This window comes from Embiotoca jacksoni, unplaced genomic scaffold (assembly GCF_022577435.1).
Source record: "Embiotoca jacksoni isolate LCO1_2020_lvr unplaced genomic scaffold, fEmbJac1.0.p SCAF_12, whole genome shotgun sequence".
NCBI lineage: Eukaryota > Metazoa > Chordata > Actinopteri > Embiotocidae > Embiotoca > Embiotoca jacksoni.
The window spans coordinates 113,322-127,500 of NW_027185252.1; the positions used below are offsets into that span (position 1 = coordinate 113,322).

The 14,179-nt window shown below is 42.1% G+C and overlaps 1 protein-coding gene across 1 annotated transcript in view; it reads right to left on the reverse strand.

Moving 5' to 3' along the window:
* LOC138195081 (protein kinase C epsilon type-like) overlaps nucleotides 1-14,179 on the reverse strand; it is a 47,033-nt gene that overhangs the window by 15,375 nt on the left and 17,479 nt on the right. Inside the window, exons 2-10 of the mRNA XM_069144144.1 lie at nucleotides 12,608-12,671; nucleotides 9,815-9,980; nucleotides 9,088-9,122; nucleotides 8,856-8,944; nucleotides 7,612-7,744; nucleotides 7,396-7,538; nucleotides 7,177-7,273; nucleotides 6,829-7,073; nucleotides 6,571-6,744 (exon numbers count right to left, since the gene is read on the reverse strand). Coding sequence (XP_069000245.1) covers nucleotides 6,571-6,744; nucleotides 6,829-7,073; nucleotides 7,177-7,273; nucleotides 7,396-7,538; nucleotides 7,612-7,744; nucleotides 8,856-8,944; nucleotides 9,088-9,122; nucleotides 9,815-9,980; nucleotides 12,608-12,671 — 1,146 coding nt within the window. The remainder of the gene's footprint in view (nucleotides 1-6,570; nucleotides 6,745-6,828; nucleotides 7,074-7,176; nucleotides 7,274-7,395; nucleotides 7,539-7,611; nucleotides 7,745-8,855; nucleotides 8,945-9,087; nucleotides 9,123-9,814; nucleotides 9,981-12,607; nucleotides 12,672-14,179) is intronic.

The window sequence follows — 14,179 nt, forward strand, 5'->3', positions numbered from 1 at the left end:
TGTGTGTGTGTGTGTGTGTTGTGATGTAAAAAGCTGCCTATATAAGAAACAAGGAGGAATCTGTTGGAGCCATTGTGTGGAGCCCTCAGGGATCAGCAATGGATGTCTCTCGCACGCACACACACACACACACACACACACACACACACTCTCTCTCACACACACACACACACACAGTATGTATAGTGTGTCTTGAATGTGTTTGTGTGGAGCCCCTCGTGAGGTGTTCGCCAGGGTTCAGATACAGGAAGTGTGGAAACGGATTCTCTGTAAGTCGGAAAGGATGTTGTTTTTTTTCGTGTGTTTTTTTTAGTGGAGGAAACTTTGGGGATCTTAAAGCATAAAAATATAAATGTAGTAGATTCACGACGTAAATAGACAGGAGTGTGTCTGCAGCACACACACACACACACACACACACACACACACACACACACACACACACCTCCGTTTCCTCCCACATACATTCGGCTATATAAAGATTTCGGTGTTCTCCAGCGGCACCGAACAGATATTTGGGGGTTCAGCGACTCGCCCGAGGACGCTTGGAGGAATCGAACCGCCAACCCCTTCGATCTACCGTCCGAGCCACATGCTTCGTTTTCGTAGGAGAGATATTGTTACATCCTCTTTTTTTCTTTGGATTTGAGTCTTTTGTTGTTTTTTTTTAACTGCTGTGAATTCGAGGTTGCTGCAACCTGCAAACATTTCAAAGCCGTCCTTCAATCCTTCGAGGTGTTTTTTTTTTTTTTTTCAATCATTTGAACCTAAAATAATGAAAGTTAAGTCAGCTGTGCAGCAGCTGGAGGTGTGTGTGTGTGTGTGTGTGTGTGTGTGTGTGTGTGTGTGTGTGTGTGTGTGTTTCTGATCTCTGTGTATTTTCAACGCTGACCTCGGGCTCTTTTTCTTTCTCCCCTCCGGTATCTGCTGAACGGAGCTTCAGGATTGCGTCTGACATAAGTGGCCAACAGTCCACCTCAGACACGTTGTTTTTGTGTGTTTTTTCTTTTCTGTCCTCCTGAAAGCAACTTTAAACAGGATGTTGAAATAGTTTGTTTAAATGTACCCAGAGTCCCCGGCTGGTCCCACCCAATCAAACATGAATAAACATTTCCTGACTGTAATTACAAATGTACAGATACTAGCTTCCCACACACACACACACACACACACACACACACACACACACACACACACCCCATAGGCACACAGCCAGATGATCCACAATAACATCTCGATGGTAATCTGACCATTGTGTGTGCACTTCAATATGTGCCCTCTCCGTGTGTCACCCGGCTGGAAGGTATGTAGAACAAGTCTCAGCTGGCATCTTATATAAACCCAAACTATTAACTCATGCTGTAACACACTAAAAAAAGACACACAACAACAACAAAACGGGAAAATGTAAAAGAAGGTAAATAAAGAAAATGGAAACAAACAAAACGAAAGGAGGAGACACAAGGAAATAAAGAAAACAGATAAAAGGGAATATTATTTAATGTATACTAAATGTTGTACGCATGCATTTTTATGTACTCACATCTAACTTTTAAAATGAGATCTAAAAGGTTAAATAATATTGAATAAATACACGTAATTACTTTTCAAGTCTTTTGCAAACTGATAATTCTATAAATATATCTGCGTTTGATTTTGGATCTGACGGACTGAAAACTTGAAACTCCTTTCATGAAGCTACAATAAAGACATTCATCAACATCAGACAAAAACAAAAAACAACAAGTGGGGTTTGAACTTGTGTCTGTGTACGAACAAAAAACTAAAAGCGGCTTGCTGGCCTATTTTCTTCGGAACATTACGAGTCATTAGCGTCCGTTTGGCTGCCGGTCGTTAGAGATGCACTCGGTGACATCATCCAGTACAACCACCTGGACTCCTCAGAAAAAGTGTTTGTTCCCGTAAAAACAAATTGCACGAACACTTGATTTTCTTTGGTCCAAAAAAGAAAAGAAAAAAAACCGCATCTTTGTGAGTGAGAAGCTGATCTTGATTAACTTCATGAGAAACAGACTTCCAGGAAAAGCCGGGGCTTGTCAAGGCATGATCACATGATCACATGGGTGCAAAGGGTTTTGTATCGCTTAAAGTGGCACAAAGCAGAAAGAAGGTATTTTGATCTATGAGGGAGGAAGAGGAGGATGGAAGGAGTTCTTTACCAGCTGGTTTTATGTTTATAACCACAGACTGGATATAAAAGCGTTCGTAGCTGATGCAGAAGTGTCTTAAAGCTGCAATACCAGCGAGTGCCACTAGAGGTCGTCTCCAAAAAGCCTCCGGCTCCATAGACTCCCATTCAACTTCTCTCATCAAATCCAAAGTGAATAAAATGTGTCCATCAGTTATCTCGGTGTTGTTAGCTAAAGTCACTCCTTCTTATTAGTTTTCTGGAGGTCCATCTGAAAATAATCCCTCATTCATTAGAAAAGAAGATTCAAGAAGACCTGTTTTTGGGGGCGTGTCTGTTTGATTGACAGGCCTGTGGTGCAGTCAGGTTACAGCTATCGGTGGGCGGGACGTAGTATCGTCAGGTTTCCAATCAGATCAATCAGATCCACCGCTGGCTCCTCCCCCAGCTCGTCCAAATATGGTCACTTCCTGCTCCAAACCGCTCCGAACTATTAAAGATGGTGACGGACAGAATCTGAACTGGAGGCTTCATAATGTTCATGAACCAACAAACAACATTAATTTGACCATACTGTCCTATTTTAGAAGTAAAAATTGACTGTTGTACCTTCACAAAGTTTCACTCTTCCTTTTCTCTGCAGTAAAGATGGAAGTAACATGAAGTCGTTATATAAAACTTCATTCGCGGTCGGCTGCAGTCGTTTCAAACCCCGATTTTAATCTAAACCCTCAAATCCTCAAACAAGAACGGAACAAAATGTCCTCAGTTTGGGAAAAAAAAAAACTAAAAAAGTGCTCTTATTTTGAAGGTAGTACAAGAACACACACACACACATAATGAAGTGCTCTGGTGAGTTGGCATCAGACTGATGGTCGTTACTACGAAACAGAAAAAGCATAAAACCGCAAAGATTTTCAGCCCAGAAGCAAAATTCAATCAGCTAATTCTCAGAAGAAATATTTTCAACTCTCGGTCCGGTTCGTGAGAACAGACCCGAGTCCTGATTCAAACCAAACCAATCCTGATCTACCTGAGCCGTTAGAGTTCAGCTTCAACGACAAGAATTCACATTTGCACAGAAGAAAAAAAATGAAAGCAACGACGTTCATTCCCTCATAAGTAGAGAGAGCGCAGTTACCAATAAAAATCATCTCTGGAGACAGAGGACAGTCAGAACTCCCCTTCGACGGCTTTATAGAATATATAATGCGTTCTTCTTTAAATCAGGCGCCCTTTAAAAACATTTAAAAACCAAATTCTTGGTTCAAAAACAATCTCCCTCAAACCAGAGGGTTTTCTGAGGAACTAGACCGCAACGTTCGGGTTTAATAACATTTGATGGATTTAACACTTTTAGACAGCTAAAGAAAGTTATTGCTTTTTCCTTAATGTTCACTAAATTCTTATTTTTACTAAATAAACTAAAAACCTGGGGAAAAAAATAAAGCGCTATAAAAACAAGACTCGGTCAGAAACCCAGTAAATGGCTGGACTGTGTTTGGAATACTTTTAATTTGAAATGGTAGGGCTTTTAATTTGCAAAAAATAATCATAGCAGAAGCCGAGCAGAGGCTGTAATTATATCATGTCAGTGATTCAAGAGATTGTCACGTCTGATCTCTGATTGTTGGTTACAACTCGTCACTCTTTGGACCTCAAACATTCGATCACTGATGACAATCAAAGGGAAACTCAAAGTGCATTCGAATTTGCAAGATTAAAAGTTAAAGGATAAGGTTGTTTTTTTGGGTTTTTTTTTTTTATGAGAGTAAATCTTATAACAAACACTGCGTGTAAATCAGGTATATTACATCTTAAAGCTCCGTTTATAATCTGATGCACCGTTTCCTCCTGTTTAAATACTGTTTTGCCAGAAAAACGATGGCGGTCAGCTGTTTAAAAAAAAAAAATGAAACTGTATATGTCAGCAGTTTTCACAGATTTAAAGCTGGATGTCAGAAAGAAATGATGTGAGATGTGGTTGGAGCGGTAAGGGAGGCAAAAATAATGTGAAATAAAAGCAAAGTCATTCAGAGAAATAGCAAATCAGACACTTTATGAATCATGTCATTTCTGTGTCACAGTATCTCACGCCGGATGGATGGTTTCCAGTCATCTGGTAACGCTGCCTTGATCTCTATCTGTGTCTCTGTGTCTCCGTCCTCAGAAGACAACAAAGCTCCCTGAATGCATCTGGCTGGTTTCTATCTGTCTCTGCCTCCTCTGATCTTCACCAGTTACAGCTGATTAAAAAAAGAAGAAACACCACTCCTCCGTGTGATCTGATCTCGGCAGGTTTTTCTTTCACCTGCTGCTTCACCTCCTTCGATCGTCCGTCCTTCACTTTGTTCGCTGAAGAAATAAATCGCGGCCTCAGAGAACGAGGCTACTGTTGTATAACGGTATTTACATTTCTCGGCGGTAATTAGGCCGATAGGGGAACAGCTGCGATCCCACAGTCGATTAAAGAGATGGAGGGGGGAGGCGGGAAGGGTAGGTAGGGCACAGGTCACACAAAGTACAAAGACCCATTAAAGGATGGTGATGTCAATGCAAATAAATATAAAAGTGCATTTTTACTTTTACATTTAATTTATGGCTTTGTTGTATATTTTAACTTTATTCAACTTTATCAAAGTTTATTCTTGGTTTTAATTTCATCCAGTTTATTTCTTTTATTTATTATTTTTTTTTTAAATATTCCTTTAAATCTATCTTTTGTTGTCATTTTCTTATTGTGAGGCACTTTGAGCTGCAGTTCTAGTACGAAAAGTAAAACTACATTTCATTATCATATTAAAATGAATGATAAAGGGCGACGACGGGGGCGGAGTCACAGCACATACGGATTATACATCAGGAGTCCGATAAGGATCACAGCTGTTATATAAGAGCAGCGCCTTTGTTTCGTCTGAGACCACAATCCAATCACAGTGTGTGTGTGTGTGTGTGTGTGTGTGTGTGTGTGTGTGTGTGTGTGTGCGTGTGTGTGTGTGTGTGCGTGTGTGTGTGTGTGTGTGTGTGTGTGTGTGTTTGTGTGCGTGGAGACAAATTAAAAGAACAAAATCATGAATTAAATATGAAAGAAAGAAAGAAAGAATCAGCAGTATCTAAGAACAATCTGTATTTTCCTTTAAAGGAAATAAATAAATCAAACGGGACTCAAACTTTCCAGAACGTTCTGAGAAAATAAACAGAAGATGCAGGTCACAAAATCTCCTCTTCCTCCTCCTCCTCCTCCCCCTCCTCCCGTCATTAATTGGAAAATCACTTTAAAAAAAGGTTTTTTTGGGGGGGGGGGGGGGGCGCATGTCCTGTTTGATTGACAGGCCCGTGGTGCAGTCAGGTTACAGGTAATAAAACATCTTCTCCCGAATCTCCTTTTACGAGCAGGTTTTTCATAAACTTCTGGAAACTCTTGATCTTAAAGTTTCACCGTTTTGATGCTTCTGAACAAAACTGAGAGAAACTTTTCGGAGCGATTAAAAAGTTCCCGCCTGCGTTTCCTTCTCGAGCTGCACCGAAAGGACTTCGGACATCAGCGACTGAAAACACACTCGTAAACACTTACGCAACGTAGGACAGACACAACACGCAGCGGTGCGGCGCGACTGTTTGTCCCGCCCACCTTTTGTGTGTCTGTCCGTCACGGCGCAGTCGCCGTGGCGACGGAAGAACGAACTGAAAGCGGAGACGATGAAAGCAGAGCGGACGTTAAATACACTTCGGTGTTCTTCCTGGATTCAAATGATGAAGACAGATTACATCATCTGTTCAGCAGCTGTAAATATTAAAATATGACGATGCACGTTTGTCCCACGACGTAAAGAGAAAGTTGTATTTTACTTAAAAAGTATTTTAATGAGACGAAAGCACACAAAAAAAGAACCCAAACTTGTGTATCATCAGCTGATCTTCAGATATCATGTACAGTTAAATCTTTAACACCAACCTTCCAGTTTCAAACACTATTTAGGTCCTTTTTATGTAACTTTTAAAAACGTGTTGATCGTTTGTGGCTTTAAATTTAGATAAATTATAAAATCTTAAAACAAAAACTACAGAGGAAAAGTTTGATTCAGTTTTTCCTGATGTTTAAAATAGAAACTAAAAAGTTTCACACTGATAAACTCCTGAAACTCTCACATTAGTTCAGTTTTGCATCAATTATAATACTTATGTGTAAATTCTTCATTCATATTTGTCTTTCTTTTTTTTTGTCTCTTTATACTCAAAGCAGATTTTAACATTTTACAGACAGAAATTTCTTTTCTTCAGACTTTCACAACTGGAAGCTGCAGATTTAAATGTAGTGTGATGCTGCCCCCTGGAGGTGAACAGTATGTCTGCGTGTGTGTGTGTGTGTGTGTGTGTGTGTGTGTGTGTGTGTGTGTGTGTGTGTGTGTGTGTGTCCCTACTTTGGTCTGGAGGCAGCAGAACAGCTGTGTGAGGTACGGGTGTTTCCTCGCCAGTGCCAGGATGCGTTTCTCGGTCAGCGTGCAGTCGACGTCGTCGTCCTGCAGGATCACGTCCTTCTTCAGCACTTTGACGGCGTAAACCTCGTCGCTGCCCTTCAGCTCCGCCAGCATCACCTAGGCAACGCCACACGTCAGGAAACAAGAAACGATTGACGACGACGACGACAGGGGAAGAAGGGTATTTTTGGCCCCGCCCACCTTCCCGAAGCTTCCCTTCCCCAGAACTTTGATGAAGACGAAGTCGTGCAGGTTCATCCTCTTCGGCTCCGGAGCGCCGCCGTGACCTCCGACCCCGCCGTTCTCCCGGCCGCCCTCGCCCTTCGCGACGCTTTCCCCGTCGCCCGTCACCGCGGCGACCGCGCAAGGGGAAGAGAGAGTCTTGTGCTCGTCTCCGCGGCGGTCGAAGGAGAGCGCCTTACGGATGTTCTCCAGCTCCTTCGGATCTGCACGGGAGAAAAAGCAGAAAGGGTTTGTTTGTTTGTTTGTTTGTTTGTTTGTTTGTTTGTTTGTTTGTTTGTTTGTGTGGAGGTCGGACCGTCGCCGTACCCAGTTCGCACGGGGAGGTCGGGGCGGACCTGGAGCGGTCGTCCTCGCTCTGATTCGTCCCCGACGGCGGCCGCTGAGCGTCCCGAGCCGAAGGAATCTGTTCAAAGACGACTTTTCATGAAATGCAAAAAAAAAATCTAAAGAAAGAATCAAGTTTTTTTTGTTGTTTTTTTTTCTTTGGGGAGTAAATAGATTTTAAAAGAATATAAAGTTTGGGACCTTCTTCCTCCTCTGAGCGCTGTTGGAGATCTTGTCCGGCGTCACTCCGAGGTCGGAGAGCACCTTGGCGATGCCGCGGGCGTCCACGCCGCAGTTCGGAGCGACGTTGGTCTCGCAGCGCCGGTGGACGTTGACTTTACACACTGAGACACAAACAGGACGTCCTGAACACGTCGAGGTTCGATCGTAACGTGAATAAATGAATCACGTTCGTACCTTTGCACTGGAGGCCCTGACGCAGCAGACCCCACAGCAGAGAGCCGCAGTGGTCGCAGAACGTCAGAACCTTGAAGTTGTGGATTCTGAACTTGTGCGGGACGTTGACGCTGAACCTCTGAGAGCCGACGGTCTGCGAGAAACACGGAGACGGACAGGAAGCAGTCTGAGTGTTGTTCTGTCGCCATGGCGCCAGCAGAACGCCAGTGTTGACAGTCTGAAAACCAGCTGACAACGCTAACAACCTGCTAACAACCTGCTAACAACCTGCTAACAACCTGCTAACAACCTGCTAACAATGCTAACAACCAGCTAACAACCTGCTAACAACCTGCTAACAACCTGCTAACAACCTGCTAACAACCTGCTAACAATGCTAACAACCAGCTAACAACCTGCTAACAACCTGCTAACAACCTGCTAACAACCTGCTAACAACGCTAACAACCAGCTAACACTGCTAACAACTAGCTAACAACCTGCTAACAATGCTAACAACCAACTAACAATGCTAAAAACCTGCTAACAACGCTAACAACCTGCTAACAACGCTAACAACCTGCTAACAACCTGCTAACAATGCTAACAACCAACTAACAATGCTAAAAACCTGCTAACAACGCTAACAACCTGCTAACAACCTGCTAACAATGCTAACAACCAACTAACAACGCTAACAACCAGCTAACACTGCTAACAACCTGCTAACAACGCTAACAACCAGCTAACACTGCTAACAACCTGCTAACAACGCTAAAAACCAGCTAACAACGCTAACAAAGACCTAATTTCACGAAAACAAACAGCTCAAGTTAACAAACATTTAACAAACAGTTAATTTTGCTCAATAAACAAACAGCCGAAAAAAGCTAAAAAAAAATTAGTTTCTTAAAAAAAAAAAGAAAAAAATCTAAACTCAAGTTAACAAACAGCTAACAATGCTAACAACTAGCTAACAAAGAGCTAATTTAGCTAACAACGCTAACTGTCAGATGGATCAGAAGGTCGCGATCTATAAAAGATCAAAACTGAAGGAAATATGATTAATTATTAGTAATAATGATGAAGGACTTGATTGGCCGGCTCGGGATGTAAAATGTCGCTTATTTTCATTTGATGTTTTTGAGCTGGAATCACTGATCTGATGGATTCGACGTCAGCCGGAGGCGAAACGCTAACAAACAAACAAACAAACAAACAAACAAACACGTAGACAAGAAGCTGCTGAGCTCGGCGGTTCGTACCTCGCCGACGGTGTCGTCCTGCTTCTTCATTCCTGCACACTTGGTGATGATCAGCTCATGGCAGCGCTTATGGACCACACAGGTACACACTGCAGGAGGAACACACACACACACACACACACACACACACACACACACACACACACACACACACACACACACACACACACACACACAGGTTAAAAGGTGTCTGGTTTCTCCGTGTTTCACCGTCATCGTGTGGATTTCCTACCTTGACACTGGTAACCTTGTTTCCCTAAAACGCCCCTAAGAGACAGAAAAACACAACTTTGATCAAATAAAATACAAAATATTTCCAACAAAATGGGATGAAAAAGTCCCATTTTTACGTCAGGACCTCGAACAGTTGAACAAACCCTCTGCAGCTGGACAGTAAAACTACTTTTTCTTCACCACTAATTCACCAGTTCTTGTATTTTACTCGTGTTACCGACGTCGCTCTTATTTGTTGTAGATTTTTTTGAAGGATGCGTGAATCACACGAGTTCTTCCATCTCCACCGTCGCCTCATTCATCTCTTTACTGCCGGCGTTTCTTTTCCCATTTTATTTTGTATTTGCACTTTATTTCACGTTATTCTTTGTTCTTTTCGTCACAAGTTAAAAAGGGGCGTCTTCAGACGAGATGCGAAGCGGCATCGGACCCATTATTTTGTGTCCTCTGACGTCCGCACAATCTTTGAAGTGAAAATTTAATCTAAACATGAATAATTGAATAAATCACCTTTAGATGTTTGCTGAACAAAAGCTCTGATGACGTCAGATGGAGGACGCCTTTTATTTATTTATTTATTTTGCAGCCTCGAAGTGAAACAAACCAACAGAGAAAACTCAACGTACATAAAACGACCCAAATCTGACAGTTTCTATTTATAAATTCTGTTCATAAATTGACGCGGAGATTTTTGTGTGCTTTTGTTTTGTTTTTGTGTTGCTCACCAGATGAAGTCCCTGCAGTGGGAGCAGTAGGTGGGCTGCCGCAGGTACGTGGCCATGAACTTGTGTCCGTTGACCTGGTGAACTCTGCGGCGGACGGCGCCCTGACGCTTCCTGGGACGCATCCGCTGGCGAAACACGCGCTCCTCATTCTCAGTGGAGCTGGCAGCTGTTGCATGAACACACACACACACACACACACACACACACACACACACACACACACACACACACACACACACCTTAAGATGATGTCATACAGAAAACATCTGGAGGTTGGAACACGTGTCCAACGCTGCATGACATTTATTCCATCTGAAAAAATGATAATCCAGGCTGTTAAACTGGTGCAGGAAGTTTGTGAAACATTAAACCAAATGTGCACTAACAGCATGTGGCCACTAGATGGCGACGACACCGCGTGTGTTTCTGACTGGAAGATGAAGAGGTTTTCTTCTCCAGTGAGAAATGTGACATCCTATTTCCCAGAGGAACAGCAGAGGTTTTCAATTACTGTCTCACCCCGTGGTAATTACACACACACACACACACATATATATATATATACATATATATATACAGACACACACACATGTACACACACTCCTGGGGCCAGAGAGGGAGGGGCCACTTTAAACTGATGTAAATTAGGATGAATCTTATATTGTTGAGTCTGAACACAAACAGAAAAAAATATTAAAAACTAGTAAAGATAAAAAAAAAAATATATATATATATATATATATATATATATAAGGAAATTGAATGTGTGACTGTTGACAAAATTAAATTAAAATGAAAAAAAACTTGGTTTTCTTGCTCAGAAGATTTAGACATGTGGAAATCAGGAGATTGAAATTACGTTCAGCATTATAAAATTATATCTTCTTGATTTCTTCCGCCCACTCTGTAGCTCCACCCTCTGTGTAGCTCCACCCTCTATGTAGCTCCACCCTCTGTGTAGCTCCACCCTCTCCGTAGCCCCGCCCTCTCTGTCAAGCTTCACACTTTCAGCAGCTCTGCTCTTTGAACCTTTACGACTGCTCGTACCATCCACCGTCTTTCAGCCCCCGTTGCTACACGCCATCACCGTCGCCTAGCAACTGACGACCACTACCATAGCAACAGTGATTCGACTGATACCGAGGAGGGTTCAGTGACATCACACACAGTCGGCACCTTTGACTTGTTATTTAGTGGCACCGAAAGAACACGGAGGCACGAATCCAGCTGCAAACATCTGGATCCAAACAATGTCCATGACACTGATGTAATAATAACTGAGAGTGTTGCTGCTCAACACCTGAAACTACTTTCATTAACACGGTGATTTTGGCCTTTTAGATGCCAAACATCTTAAAAATCCACCAGTCAGCAGTAAAGTGACAAAACATAGGCCATTCTAGAAAATACACTGACTCCACAGAAACCTCTGAAAAACACACGTACTTATTAAAACTTAATACAGACAGCAGTCGTTATGGAGAAACTCGTGGTTTCCTGGGGAAATGTGGTGAACCAGAACCGGTATGACAGCTGAGACGTGACGCTTCGGCGCCACGCAGTGTTTCCACAGGACGGAGCGGCAGCAGCATGCGTGTGAATTTTTGTTGTTGTTGTTGTTTTGCATGCATGTTAAAAAAATAAATAATGAAAATATATATATATATATATATATCAGCAGTGGTCCATTTAGTTGATTTTTGTTATATTAGTTGTTGTTTTTCACTTGTTTGTCTGCAAGCAGCAACAATAACTGCTATGTAATATAAAAAATTAAGTAAAAAATAATCATAAAAGTGTTGTGGATGATGAAGGCCAACAGGTTTCCTTCATCATCCTCAGACAATAACACTCAGAGCTGATGACAACGTAAATATATTCCACCTGCTTTTAGTAACAGCAGCTTATTGTGTTTGTGTGTGTGTGTGTGTGTGTGTGTGTGTGTGTGTGTGTGTGTGTGTGTGTGTGTGTGTGTGTGTATTAAAGATAATAGGTTGATTGCAGCTCTCAGGTCTGATAGCTCAGCCGTGTGTTCTCTGCTATGCAAACACATTTAAAGTAATGACTGCAATTTCAACCCCACACACACAAACACACACAAACACACACACGTGCACACGCACACTATAAACGTTATGTATGTCACAGCAGGAAGAAAAGGCCGCCGACACAGACAAAAATATAATTTAAGAATCGATTTATAAAAGAGAGAAGAAGGTGATTTCCTGGAGAACGTCCTGATGAGACCTCTTCATCACTCTGTGCCCTCCCCCTCCACCTCCCCCCGTCCTCTCTCTATCAATGATGTCACTGGTCCATTAGTGAACACTCCACTTTACTAATCAATTTATCACCCCTCTCCTCCCTCCCCCTCCTCCCTCCCTCTCAACCTCCAGATAACTCCCTCTTCCTCTCCACCTAGGTCTCCAGACCTGATATGAACCCGAGTAATAAAACTCAAAACCTCATTTGAAGTTTCTATTTTAAATTTAAATATCTGATTTAAACCTATTTTTGCATTCATAAATGTTATTTTTTTCCATTTTCAAGACACTATTATCAATATAATATTGAATATTCATATTTAGCATATGTGACTTTCAATTTGGCTCTGATATGATGCAACAAGAAAAATCTAGATTTTATAAAAAATTTATTGTAAAAGGCCACCGCAACTTCTAGGTCAATTCTCACTAAAAGTTGTGGTTTTAATATTTCCTTTAATAATAATAAGAAGAATAACTGGGTCACACAACAGAAAGACATCTGCGTTACGTCATTAACGCTTCTTACCTTCACTGGAAGATCCCGACAGGTCGATAACGATGTACACCTTCCCCTCCGGCTCCAGATCGATCTGCAGACAAGGAAAGAGTTGACGTTACATTTAAATGAGTCAAAATCAGCTGATAGATCGTAACACAACCATCAGTGATGTCATCACTTATAAGTGATGTCATCGTTGGTTTGTGAACGTTATGAATCCTCCAGTTCAGATTCTGTCTGTCACCATCTTCGCTAGTTCAGAGCGGTTTGGAGCAGGAAGTGACCATATTTGGACGAGCTGGGGGAGGAGCCAGCGGTGGATCTGACCGATCTGATCGGAAACCTGACGATACTACGTCCCGCCCACCGATAGCTGTAACCTGACTGCACCACAGGCCTGTCAATCAAACAGACACGCCCCCAAAAACAGGTCTTCTTGAATCTTCTTTTCTAATGAATGAGGGATTATTTTCAGATGGACCTCCAGAAAACTAATAAGAAGGAGTGACTTTAGCTAACAACACCGAGATAACTGATGGACACATTTTATTCACTTTGGATTTGATGAGAGAAGTTGAATGGGAGTCTATGGAGCCGGAGGCTTTTTGGAGCCGACCTCTAGTGGCACTCGCTGGTATTGCAGCTGAAGACACTTCTGGATCAGAACCATTTTTTTAGACCCGGAAACTACGAACACGTTTTATATCCAGTCTGTGATCTTAGCGCGTCTCGGTAACTGAGGTGTTCAGTAAAACGTAGTGTGCTGAGTCAGCACTTCCTGGAGTTCCTCTGAAACTGAAGGAAACTTAAAACGTTTAATAATTCTCCAGGCAAGTTCAGGAATTCATACGGAGCCTCTCTCCTCCTGCGATCGATGTCCATTTAACGGCGTCTTTCATGTGATGACTCAGCAAATTCTCCCAATCAGGCTCCATAATAAGAATTTTTTTTTTTTTTTAAACACATGAATCTGAGGGAGTGATTTATTTATTTTTTCTCACGTGAAGCGTTTCCCTCCGTTAAAACTCTCCGAGTGGAACATGCAGCGAGCGGCCGCATCGTGTTTCAGATTTTTTTTTCAACAGACATATGAAAGGGGAACATTGTGTGTGTGAATGTGGTGGAACAAAGTCTGGACTGGACCGACGGCAGGACCGGACCGCAGAAAACAAATGTCTAAAAAAAAAAAAATCACAATTCTTCTTACGATTTGTGAAAGAAAAAAACAAGAAAATAAAATGTTTAAAAAATGAAAAAGGACAAAATGCAAAAAAACAACCAAAAAAACAACAACTTGGCATCAGCTATTTGTTGGGATCGGAAAAAAAACAAAGAAACGTGCAGCCGACCCTGTGAAACTTGATGTGATGGCGACTTCCTGTTTGGCCAAAAAAAAAGAAATAATCTCCCACAATCGCTTGAAACCGCGGCGGTGATGTGGCAACAAGCAGGCGAGAAAGTTGTTGGAAAGAAAAAGGAACAAAAAAAACGCTGTGGTGTGAGACTTACTGCGAAGTGGAGGTTGACATATCCTGTCTCTCACACACACACACACACACACACACACACACACACACACACACACACACACACACACAG